General features: G+C 38.8%; 1 protein-coding gene and 1 pseudogene across 1 annotated transcript in view; both read left to right on the top strand.

The window, feature by feature from the left end:
* QRICH1 (glutamine-rich 1) overlaps positions 1–12,721 on the top strand; it is a 46,501-nt gene that overhangs the window by 6,935 nt on the left and 26,845 nt on the right. The window contains exon 2 of the mRNA XM_012639170.1: positions 7,232–7,561. Coding sequence (XP_012494624.1) covers positions 7,253–7,561 — 309 coding nt within the window. The 5' untranslated portion in view covers positions 7,232–7,252. The remainder of the gene's footprint in view (positions 1–7,231; positions 7,562–12,721) is intronic.
* LOC105806156 lies at positions 5,243–5,661 on the top strand (annotated as a pseudogene).

Raw genomic sequence — 12,721 nt, 5'->3', positions numbered from 1 at the left:
GTGAAATTAGTATTATACCCTGGAGTCTAAAACACTTTAAACACATGGCTAGTGATTAATAAAAAGGTGAACTATTATATAATATTTCAAATATGTTTACAACAATAGAAAATGTGATGAACACCTGTGTATGTACCTTTATCAACATTTTCTAACAGTTTTATAGAATTTTTCCTGCTTCAAGCTTGTTAGCTTTTTCTTTTTTGATGAAAGCTTAAAGAATAAGAAATATGGAATGTCCAATTTCTTTAAGTACTAAGTTTGACAGTTGATATCTCTGACATTTCACTTTGACGCTTCTGGGTTTTTTGTTTGTTTTTTGTTTTTAATTGTGAAGGTACATCCTCATTCTTTCAAACACACATTTTGGCTTGTGATTATCTTACAGATTTTTTTAGAGCAATTTTTGTGAAACCATGGATAAGTCAAAAATTTGTGTTATTTTTGAATATGAGTTCTGTCATGGAACCAATGCAGGGCAGACAACTTGAAATAACCAGGTGTTTGGGAAGGATGTGGCTAATGAACGCACAGTACATGTATGGTTTTTGAGAAGTGCCATTCTGGTGATTTTAATCTTGAAAATGAGCCACATGGGCGACCTGAGACCAAGGTGGATAATGATGAGCTGGAAGCTGTACTGGAAGTAAATCCATCTCAACCTACACATGAATTAGCAGCAAGGTTTGACATTACTATTCCAATAATATTGGACCATTTGAAACAAATCAGTGAGGTAAAACAGCTGGATAGATGGGTAGGTACCGCATGAATTAAACGAGTGTCAGAAGAAAAAGAAGAGAAATTGTCTCGAACTTTGCCTTTCTTTGCTGTCATGACATAAAAGTGAACCATTTCTACACCGTATTGTTATGTGTGATGAAAAATGGGTTCTTTTTGACCATCACAACCATTCAGCACAACGGTTGGATAAAGATTAAGTGCCAAAACACAGTCCAAAACCGAACATTCATCAAAAAAAGCTAATGTGTGTTTGGTGGTCCATTGCTGGTATTATCTAGTATAGCTTCATGAAACCTGGTCAATAGATTACAGTGGATGTCTGCTGCAACCATTTGGACAAAATGATGAGGATGCTTGTGATTAAGAAGCTGAGACTGGTCAATAGAGACAGGACAATCCTCTTGTAAGACTGTATGTCGTAAAAAACAATGCTGCTCAAACCACAAAAGCTAGACTTGGAAACTCTGTCATCCACCGTATTCACCAGACCTTTCACGAACTGACTAGCACTTCTTCCAGGCTTTGGAAGACTACTTGCAAGGAAGAATATTCAATTCTCAACAAGCTGAGGAAAACACTTTTTGCGATTTCATCGCCATTCACTCTCCAGGCTTCTTTGCTGCTGCCATAAACAAGCTATTGTTAAGATGGCAAAACTGTATAGATAATTTAGGCGCATACTTTCATTAATTGTACTGCTTTTTGTTTGAGCTATAATAAACTACACTTCTGATTTGAAATCAGACATTTCATAAGTAATGACGTAATGTATTTGGACCAGAGTTTCTTGTAGTAACTTTTCATGAAGGTACTATTCTAGAAAACTGACAGGTAGGATTTATTTGAAGATGACATGGACAGCAGAATGGTTTTTTATCATCTTTGGAACCTTGACTTACCAAAAAAAAAAAAAATATTCTAGAGTTCGATTTGGTGTGGAATGCTGCATTCTTTTTTTTGTTTGCTTCTTTGTTTTTTGGGACAAGGTCTTTATTGCCTGGGCTAGAATGCAGTGGTGTCATCATAGCTCACTGCATCTCAAACTCCTAAGTTCAAGCGATCCTTCTGCCTCAGCCTCCCAAGTAACTGGGACTACAGGTGTGTGCCACCACTCCCTGCTAGTTTTATTAAAATTTTTTGTAGAGATGGGGTCCTGTTATGTTGCTCAGGCTGGTCTTGAACTCCTGACCTCCAGCGATCCTCCTGCCTTGGCCTCCCAAAGTCCTAGGATTATAGGCATGAGCCACTGCACTGGGCCAGAAATGCTATATTCTGAAACCAAAAGATTGATTGAACAGAAGCTATACACACTTAGCTAAATGCTTGTCAAAAATAGAGGGTATGGAACATTGGTACATCAAGAATCAGAGGTCAAAGCATAGTTAGCTAGCTATTTTTACTTTTCATTTTATGCCTTCCTGTACTATTTGAATGTTTTTCTTAGTAAATGGATGCATTGCTTTTACATCCCTGCCACCCCTGGAAAACAACAACAACAACAAAAAACCCCCACAAAAACTAGGTGGAATTCTGCACTGAAGAAAGCTTGTTTCTAGGAAGAAAAGTTGGTGAAATTCTGCTTCATACTTAATATCATACTTGGGGTGAGGCTTAAACTCCCCTCCTGAATTTTTGAAAATTGAAAGAGTGAGCAGGGAAATAAGGTTACTAGGAGGATCCTAGGGACTAGCTTTTCTGAGCAGTACTCATATGAAGATTTTCCAGTTCTGTAAACTCAAAGTTTGCAGTGTTTCTTTGTATTGGTGTTTACTCATATTTATCTTCTCAAAGATTTGAGACAAAAATTTTTTGCTGCATATAAAAACTTTTTTATGGCTAGGTACAGTAGCTCACACCTGTAATCCTAGCACTTTGGGAGGTGAAGGCAAGAGGATTGCTTGAGGCCAGGAGTTCGACACTAGCCTGAGCACCGTAGCCAGACCATGTCTCTATAAAAAATTTAAAAAATTAGCTGGGCATGGTAGCATGAGCCTGTACTATAGTCCCTGCTACTTGGGAGGCTGAGGCAGGAGGATGGCTTGAGCCCGGGAGTTTGAGGTCGTAGTGAGCCATGATGGTGCCACTGCACTGTAGCCCGGGTGACAAAGACCCTGTCTCAAAAAAACAAAAAACAAAAAAAACTTTACTTTTGTATTTTTTTTAAAAATTGCTTTCCACAGGCAGGCTTGAAAATTCACGGAGTATTGGTACTTTATGTGAATGCAACTAATTGTTCAAGAAAATACATTTTAGGAAATGTAAATTTCAATTGACCTCTGGTTTAAAAAAATATATGTTTTTATTTATTTATTTATTTATAATGGAGGTGAAAAACTGAAATATATACCAGCATCATAGAGGACCTGTTAATGGCTGCTCATATAATCTCTCCTTTATCCCCTTTTGAGCAGAAGGGTATATATGATATATACCCTCCTAATTTTAGATATTAAAGTCACATGTTGAGGACAGAGCAGTGGCTCATGCCTAATACTAGCACTTTGAAAGGCCAAGGCAGGAGGATTGCTTGAGGCCAGGAGTTTGAGACCAGCCTGAGCAAGAGTGAGACTACTGCAGAGGCTGAGGCAGGAGGGTTGCTTAAGCCTAGGAGTTTGAAAAAGTCACATGTCGAGGCCGGCCCGGTGGCTCATGCCTGTAATCCTAGCACTCTGGGAGGGCGAGGCAGGAGGATTGCTTGAGCTCAGGAGTTCCAGACCAGCCTGAGCAAGAGCAAGACCCCGTCTCTACTATAAATAGAAAGAAATTAGCCAAACAACTAAAAATAGAAAAAATTAGCCGGGCATGGTGGCATGTGCCTGTAGTCCCAGCTACTCGGGAGGCTGAGGCAGGAGATCACTTGAGCCCAGGAGCGAGAAGTTGCTGTGAGCTAGGCTGACACCACTCCAGCTCAGACAACAGAGTGAGACTCTGTCTCAAAAAAAAAAAAAAATTATTAAAAAAAAAAGTCACATGTCGAGAACTTTGTAATGTTATAGGGTCTTTATTATAGGAGATATCTTCTTAAGGAAATTCCAGCTGTGACACTGTTAAAACGGGATACTTTTTAACTTTTGATACTTTGTTTGCAAGTAGTCCTCATGGGTCACCCACAGCAAGTAGCCGCCTCTGAATCTGTAAAGAAGGACAGTATGCTTGGCTTTGATGCTCTCCTTATGTGTGCCATGGTTGTCATTGGTAACATAATTTTTTTAATTATATTTATTTTTTTCAGAGATAGGGGTCTTGCTTTGTTGTCCAGGCTGGCCTCTTGACTCTTGGGCTTAAGCCGTTCTTTAGCCTCAGCCTCTGGAGTATCTGGGACTACAGGTGCATGCCACTGCACCCAGCTGATAACTTAATTTTTAAAGTCTTGTAGTAGACCTTCCAATTTTTTACTTTACAAGAAGATAACTGCAGGAGCTAGAAAAGGAGAGCTGGGCAAAGGGAGATGGTTAAGAGATGTGGGAAAGGAGCAAGAATATCAAGTTTCAGAAGATAAGAGGCCAGCAGCAGCACTTGTACACCCCTCCGCCATCCTGCCCCTCCTTTGACCTGCACTAGCTGTTCACTGCACTCCATTGTGCTTGGGGTTTCCTGAGAAGTGAAGGCTCTCCTAAGGGTAGTGGTCTGGAAATTCTGATTTTGGACAAGATAAGGTATATATGGTGTTCTTTATTTATGGAGAAATACATTCACAATATATCATATGCATTGTTATAATTATGAGATTCATTGTTGGATCTATTTTTTTTGAAAGCACCTGAGTATAATTTTACACTATACTTACACAGTGCCCCACAGAAATAGTGCCAATGTCAATAAATTAATAATAGCAATAAGGACCATATTTTTTTATTTGGTTTAACTCTTGCCATGGATATGTAGGTTTTTTCCCAAAGTGTATATTTACCATTTACTAAGGAAAAGTCCTGTATATGTGTATTACTAGGTTGTATGATTTATGGTTGTAACAATTCATGGTTGTAAGTTATAGATGTTATAGAAACAGTCATAATTCTTCCTGTTCCACATTGAATTTCAAATGTAACAGGTAGATAGGAAGCATTTACCATGTGTGAGCTATTTAGAGAAGGCCAGGACACAGTCTTGTCCGCCAGGAGTTTAGAGCCAGGTGGGAGAAAGGAGATGATTACCCACATAGCTTATATCTGTTGCATAAGGCACAACATCCGGCAGTGAAAGAAAGACTAGTATTTCTAACCTGATGGCTCAAGGAAACAAATCACTTTTCTAGACATTTGAGATTAACTGAGAATACTTTTTGGCAAAAAGGTTCACTTGATTTGTGGTACTCTTTCATCCTGCTGCTGCTGCTTTTATTCCGGAGGAGGTGCTGATCAAGGGAGGATGATACAAAGGTAGCAACAGTAGGGCACTCAACAGTCCAGAGATTACGCAATTGTTGTCCAGGTAATTGAGAGTTACTGTCCACTTTTGCAGGTTAATACTTAAGATAAATAGTCTTTTTTCGAGGAAGATGCGGTCACAACTGCAGCACAGCCGTGTTGTGCCCACTTCTACTCCTGACTCACCGCTCTTTGCTCTTAAAGATGCGGGAAAAACACCCATGGAGCCAGAGGTGGCGATTCACCAAATTAGAATTGCGCTAACCAGCTGCAACGTAAAGTCCCTGGAGAAGGTGTGTGCTGACTTGATCAGAGGCCCAAAGGAAAAGAACCTCAAAGTAAAAGGACCAGTTTGGTGCCTGCCAAGACTTTGAGAATCACTACGAGAAAAACTCCTTGTGGTGAAGGTTCTAAGACTTGGGACCGCTTCCAGATAAGAATCCGCAAGCGACTCATTGACTTGCATAGTCCTCCTGAGATCGTTAAGCAGATTACTTCTGTGACTATTGAACCAGGAGTTGAGGTTGAAGTCACCATTGCAGATGCTTAAGTCAACTGTTTTAATAAATTGATTACTAGTTAAAAAAAAAAGATAAATAAATACCTGATGAAAAACTTGCAGAATTTGGTTTCTGAAGTTTGGTAGTGACCTAGTTATTTAAGGCACTATTCAGCTTTTTCCTCCCAGTTATTTTAATAATATTTGTTACATTTATTTAGTGCTGTCTACATGTCAGGTACTTTTCTAAGTGCTTTACATGTATTTAATCCTCTATTAATTCTGAGGTAAGTACTATTATATCCCCGTTTTATAGACAAGAAGACAAAGATTAACTGACTTGTCCAGAGTTATATAGCTAAAAAGAGATGGAGTTGGGATTTGAACCCAGGTAGTTTGGCACCATATTCCATGCTCTTAACCAGTAGGCTGTGCTACAAAAGAATGTGAGCAATATATGGCAAAGTGGGATTTGGGGTATTTCTGATGGGAAATGAAGAACATATCCCCTGTCTCTTGAGTTTTGCCAAAGGTAGGTGGCATACCTGTCTCTCCTCTGTAGCACGTACTTGGCGATGGAAATAAAACATGACAGTAGGAATCCCTGCTCCTAGCTTCCTCCTCCTTGCTTGATAGTACTCTCTGTGATGGTCACAGGGCAGTTTTGCATGTGACATTGAATGTCCAGTGTTTGGCTCTGCAAAGAAGGCGGGATTGGCCTAGTGCTGGGTGGGAAGTGTGTTTTTAGCCTGTTTCATCTAATATTGTGAAGCATGCTTTTGGTTTTTGTTTTCAGTGTGATACAGTTTGATTTAAGAAGCGTTAATGGGGCACGCCTGTAATCCTAGCTCTCTGGGAGGCCGAGGCGGGCGGATTGTTTGAGCTCAGGAGTTCGAAACCAGCCTGAGCAAGAGCGAGACCCCGTCTCTACTAAAAAATAGAAAGAAATTAATTGGACAACTAAAAATATATAGAAAAAATTAGCCAGGCATGGTGGCGCATGCCTGTAGTCCCAGCTACTCGGGAGGCTGAGGCAGAAGGATCGCTTGAGCCCAGGAGTTTGAGGTTGCTGTGAGCTAGGCTGACGCCACGGGACTCTAGCCCGGGCAACACAGTGAGACTCTGTCTCAAAAAAAAAAAAAAGCGTTAATGGGCTGGGCGCAGTGGCTCATGCCTGTAATCCTAGCACTCTGGGAGGCTGAGGTGGGTGGATCGCTTAGCTCAGGAGTTCAAGACTAGCCTGAGCAAGAATGAAACCCTGTCTCTACTAAAAATAGGTGTCGGCACGTGCCTGTATTCCCAGCTACTCAGGAGGCTGAGGCAAGAAGATCGCTTGAGCCCAGGAGTTTGAGGTTGCAGTGCACTACGATGACACCACTGCACTCTAGCTCAGGGTGACAGCGCGAGACTCCATCTCAAAAAAAAAAAAAAAAAAAGTGTTAATGGAATTAATTTTCAAACACCATTAACTGAAAAATTAAGGTAGTATAATAAAACTTTTGGATTCTGGATGTATACAGCTGCCCTGAATAGTTCAATCTGATGCAAGGGTGATTGCTTTTATGCATTTCATGATGTAAAAACAATAGTATAATTTTGACTTCTGTGCGTTTATTTCTAGGTACCCTAAGGACTCTGCAATATGAATAATTCTCTGGAGAACACCATCTCCTTTGAAGAGTACATCCGAGTGAAGGCACGATCTGTCCCACAACACAGGATGAAGGAGTTTCTGGACTCATTGGCCTCTAAAGGGCCAGAAGCCCTTCAGGAGTTTCAGCAGACAGCCACCACTACCATGGTGTACCAACAGGGTGGGAACTGCATTTACACAGACAGCACTGAAGTGGCTGGGTCTTTGCTTGAACTTGCCTGTCCAGTCACCACCAGTGTTCAGCCACAAACTCAGCAAGAACAGCAGATCCAGGTTCAGCAGCCACAGCAGGTTCAGGTAAAAGGGAAACACTGAGGTTCAGTCTATTTAATATGCTTTATTTGCTGTCAGGGTTTTGATTAGTAGGAGTATCACATCTCTACAGATACTAGAGGTTATTTTCACCAAGGGGAATCCTTGAAATTTTTTATTTAACATAAAGGCATTCATCGTTAATGTGGACTAATTGGGATTGGATTTAGATGTGATAGCTTCATGTGACTGAGGCTTCCCTTCTGTGTTATCTTGTGTAGAACATAGGAGGGCCAGTCTTTGCTCCTTACTGATAGCAGGACATTTGGAACTTACTTTAAAATGGAAAGGCTAATGTATATTAGTGATTTTCATTTAGTTGTGTGATTCCATAACTCAGGTCACCTATAGATTTCTAGGTCTACATTTGCTATTTATAAGCCATAAGAAATAATGCTAATTGATGATAAACTTACTAAAAGAGGAAAAACTAGTGCATTTGCTGAAAAGGTAAAAGTTTTCCTCCTTAGGAATCCTTATGTGAAACAACAGTGCCCTCCAGTTACAAATGCAGTTTTCTTGCCACTGTCTGTTATGGTCGAGTTTCATTTTACTCTGGATGCTTTACACCAAGAGAACAGGAAAGGGAGTGGAACATGTTGGAGAGGCAAGCATGTGGAGAAGTGTATCTAGTGAGTTAGAAGGTTTGGTTGTGGCCCCTTTGCACCTCAGAATTGTAGGTGGATGTATTGGAAGGACATGGGCTCTGAAGCTGTATTCCTGGGTTTAAATTTGACTTGACCACTTAGTTATTGACATGATTAATCTTTTTAGCCCTAGTTTCTTCATCTGTCAAATAGAAATAATACCATTTAGTAAGATTGAATGAGATACAGACAAGAAAGCATCTGGCACATAGAGGGATGTATTCATTGTTTATTCTAGTCTTTGTAAAGAAGTTAGGGTGCAGGAAAGGTAGATAGAAGAAAGCTGACTTTTAGGCTCAAATTATTCTGTTATTTACAGCTTGGACCTCCTCTTTCATAAGATTAATGAGTTTGGGAATTTGGTTTAAAGTGTTCTTTGAGATTTTATGTTCAAGATAACTGATCGAGATCACCCATTATCATCTTCTTTCCTAAAGCCCATGTAAATGAAAGAAGAACTGTAAATATAATAATAAATCCATGAGATAGGTTCAATATAGTGGACTCATAAGAACACATTTTCCCCATTCCAAGTGACTGAAAAGATAGTTTTTAAAAAAATGCTTAACAGTGCCGGAAAAAAAGAATACCATCAAGAAAACACTAAATCTGAGAAATTGCTAAAAGAGAGTAAGGAGACAGAATTGGGTGACAGGTACATGTAGGGGAGAACTTTGGGGGAAGTTCTCAGGATACTCTAAGCTAGGAAGTGGAGGATATACAGAATTAAGGAGTTCCCTGGGGCAACCTCAGACCTAAAGGTTTAAAACACACGTGAACATATGTTGTGTACTTAGAGCTAATGGAACATGAGTTTGATCAGCAAGTTATATATTAATTCAATAATAATTGTCAGTGCTCTTTTGAGTAAGAATTATATATTTTTTCTATGGATCTATATTTTGTCCAACTTTAATAGGCTGCTCTTTTTGTGTGTTCCCATCCCCACACAGGGTATTAACTCCTAATGCACATTGTTAGGTAGAGGAAACTTCGTTTTTTCCTTTAAAAAAATTTTTTTTTCTACTTGAACCTTTTTTGCCTTATTTCTTGATCCCTTCTATATGCCTAAATATACTTACTTTAAAAGCATAATTTTTGAAACTAAAAATAATAAGTGAGGCACAGAGAGTTTTAAGTCATATTCTAAAAGGGGCATTTGCACTCAAGCTGTTTTGATTTGAGCCTGAGCTAGTGCTTCTAACTAGTATTTCTAATGCACAAATTCTTATAAACTGGAAAAAAAACAAAAGTAGTGGAAAAATGGACAAAGGATATAAGTAAACAGGTAATGGAAGAAGAAATATAGATCGTGCTAATAAGCATACCAAATGATGCTTCATACTACTGGTGATTATGAAAACAAACTTAAAATGAGATAATCATATTTATTAGATGGAAGAACATTTGTAAAGATTTCACCCAGGTGGGCCAGGGTATGAAAGGACAAATTAGTGTAATTCTATTGGAAGTGAATTTGGCAATATTTGTCACTTGTTAAGTGTGTATACCTTTGGGTTTTCATTTGTGTTCACAGATACATGTATACACAGGGATGGTCACTGTTGCATTGCTTGTAGTAGTAACACTGGAAACAAGCCTCTCTTTCAGTAAGAGAAATGGCATATAATGGTACAATTGTAGTGTATTGTCCTGTACAGCTTGAAGAATGAGGTACATCTATGCATATGAACAGGGGAGGATGTTTAACAGATTATTGAGTGTCAAAACCAATTTAGTATCACCCTAATTTTTAATGTATGTAGAATGTAGTGATTCTCAAACACTAATAATAAGGCCCAAAATAGTAATTGGGCTGGAGAAATGGAGTGCTAAGGGGGAGAGTGAATTTTTTTATTAAGTGAACTACTTTTTCATTTTATTTTTTAGTCAACCTAAGTGTCCATCAATATTTTATTTTATTTTTTTAGAGACAGAGTCTTGCTCTGTTGCCCAGGCTAGAGTGCAGTGGCCCAATCATAGCTCACTACAGCCTTGAATTCCTGGGCTCAGGCGATGCTCCCACCTCAGCCTCCCAAGTAGCTGGGACTACAGGCACGTGCTGCCATACCTGGCTAACTTTTTTATGTTTTGTAGAGACCGGGGTCTCGATATGTTGTCAGGTGTGGTTTTTTCTGTATCCATTTGTTTTTATTAGTTACAAATATCGGATAATCTCTCGCCCTTGTTTACTGAGGAAAAATTGACTAAAAGATAGTAACTAGTTCAGGGGATTTATGGGAGGGCTAGAGAATGGGCCTTGAAGGCTGCACAGCCAAGAACAGGACTGAGGTCACATTGCTGGGCTGCTTTGGTAGAGGCCTTCAGTCCTACCTTTGGGCATAGGTCCTCACCTTGCTACAGTCTGTCATTGGGACTTATGCCATTGTCTTCCATTTCTGCCACATTCTCCCACTTTCACCAGAAAATGGAGGCTATGGTTCTTGCTGCTTCATGTCGCTCCCTTCTGAGTCCAAGTTTCATGCAGTGTGTCTAATTTGGGAAGCCTTGGTCGGTCACATGCCTGCACTCCAGCTGCAGGAGATGTTGGGAAAGTGATTCTGGCTTCCGCCTTTGGGAGGCAGTATTCATAAGAGGGTTTGTTATGCAAACATGGGTTTGAGCTAAAAACAGGACTTATATCAGCTACTTTCTTATTGGCACTTTGTGAACTGATTGAGATCCTTCTGATCATCACTTAGCATTGGTGGACCATTTATTCCTGCCTTTTCTGGCCTTTCGTGTCCAATCTTTTACCCACGTTTAAATCTCTTCCCTTACCGTGTTTCTAAGTTCATTCGTGTAATAGGAGTTCAGTAAATGTTTAATATTTGGACAAAGACTTTACCACTTTAAGAAGAGCATGGTTTGAGCAATTTTATCAAGATCCCTAAGGTTTTGCTGACTAGTTAAAAGGTACCAGGTGGGTTTGGATCCCAGGAGCTATATGATTCCTTACCTTACATTGAGCACTGTCCTCAGCAGTTCCTCATCAGTGGGACCCAGAATATCAAATAGATGTGTGAGCTACATATATTGTTCTAAATTTTCTAGTAGCCTCTTTTTTTAAAAAAGGGAAGAGAAACAGGTGAAATTAATTTTTAAAAACACATTTAACCCATTATTTCAACACGTAATCAATATAATATTTATTAATGAGCTGTTTATCCTTTTTTGCGCAAATCTTTGAAATCTTAGTGCGTATTTTGCACTTTCATATTACAATTTGGGCTAGCCACATTTTGAGTGTTCGCTAACTGTTAAACATGTAACTGGTGGGCATCAGACCAGTGTAGCTTTAGAGAAATGTGAGAAAAGAGTTGTTCTGTTCTTCTCTTGTGGAAATAAAAAGGTAATTTGAAAAAGTCCTGTTTGTGAGGGGTATTTTGGAAATCCAACGTACTCACTGAGCCAGCATATTCTCCTTTAAATAAAATACTGGTTTTACACTTAGCCAAAAAAGTAAAACAAAAGAAACAAAAAATCAAGAAATGGCATGAGGTACACATTATTTTCAGCTTCCAGTGATTATTCGGGAAAAAAGATTCCTAGTAGGGTTAATACGTGTGGTACTGCGTAGTTTCTCATTGATTCCCTACTCGGAGTACTTCATGTTGAGCTCTGGATTACTTAGGTTCTTAATGACACTGAGGGAAAAGAAATATAATTATTTGCTTCAAACTAGTTAAGATGCTAGACAAGTAGGGTCCAATAAAAATTCCAGACTGATGGTTATCAAACTTAAGGGTGCAGTCTCACCTTGAGGGCTTCTTAAAACACAGATGGCCAAGCACTACCACCAGACCTCTGATTCAGTAGGTCTAGGGTAAGGTCTGATGATTTGTGTTTTTGACAAGTTTCCAGGTCAATGCCAATCTGTGGACCACATTTGGGCATAATTTCTTAAAGAGTTACAAAATATAGTGTGATTTATGAGGGATTGATAGAGGAAAAGAAACAGTGCTTTTTGAAGTAGTAAAACCAAACCTGTTCTCCCAGAAATGTCCCCCTTCCCCATTGATGTTTAACTTTCTAGTATACACTAGGCTTAGGGATGATCTTTTTTTTTTATATCTCTTGAGAATCACCTTAAATCTAGACTTAAGTTTCGAACTGTGTTTTAAAACATATATATATATATATATATTTGTTTAGATATGAGTGTGTCAGTTAGTTTTCTGAGACAATTGACTCAAGTATTATAGCCTAGAAAAATAAACCCATTAAGAAAAATGGAGTTAATAAAGCATAATATACTAATTTCGGAATGCCTTTCTTTAATTTCTTCTTTTGTTTATTTTTAAAGAGGAATCCTTTAGGAGCTTATTGGGAAGAAATATTTATCCACAATTTAGCAATTCTTTGTTTTTTTAATCTTTTTTCTTTTTCAAGCACGGGAAAAAAGCAATTCTTTGTTTACTTCGGTTTTGTTTCCTTTTAAGTTCAAGTAAAACTTAATACTTTTTTAAAAAGGTGTTAATTATCTCTGAATAATTGT

This window comes from Propithecus coquereli, unplaced genomic scaffold, assembly GCF_000956105.1.
Source record: "Propithecus coquereli isolate 6110/MARCELLA unplaced genomic scaffold, Pcoq_1.0 Scaffold1, whole genome shotgun sequence".
Lineage (NCBI taxonomy): Eukaryota > Metazoa > Chordata > Mammalia > Primates > Indriidae > Propithecus > Propithecus coquereli.
Note: the sequence above shows the minus strand (reverse complement) of the source record. Positions and strands in the feature narration are given on the sequence as shown.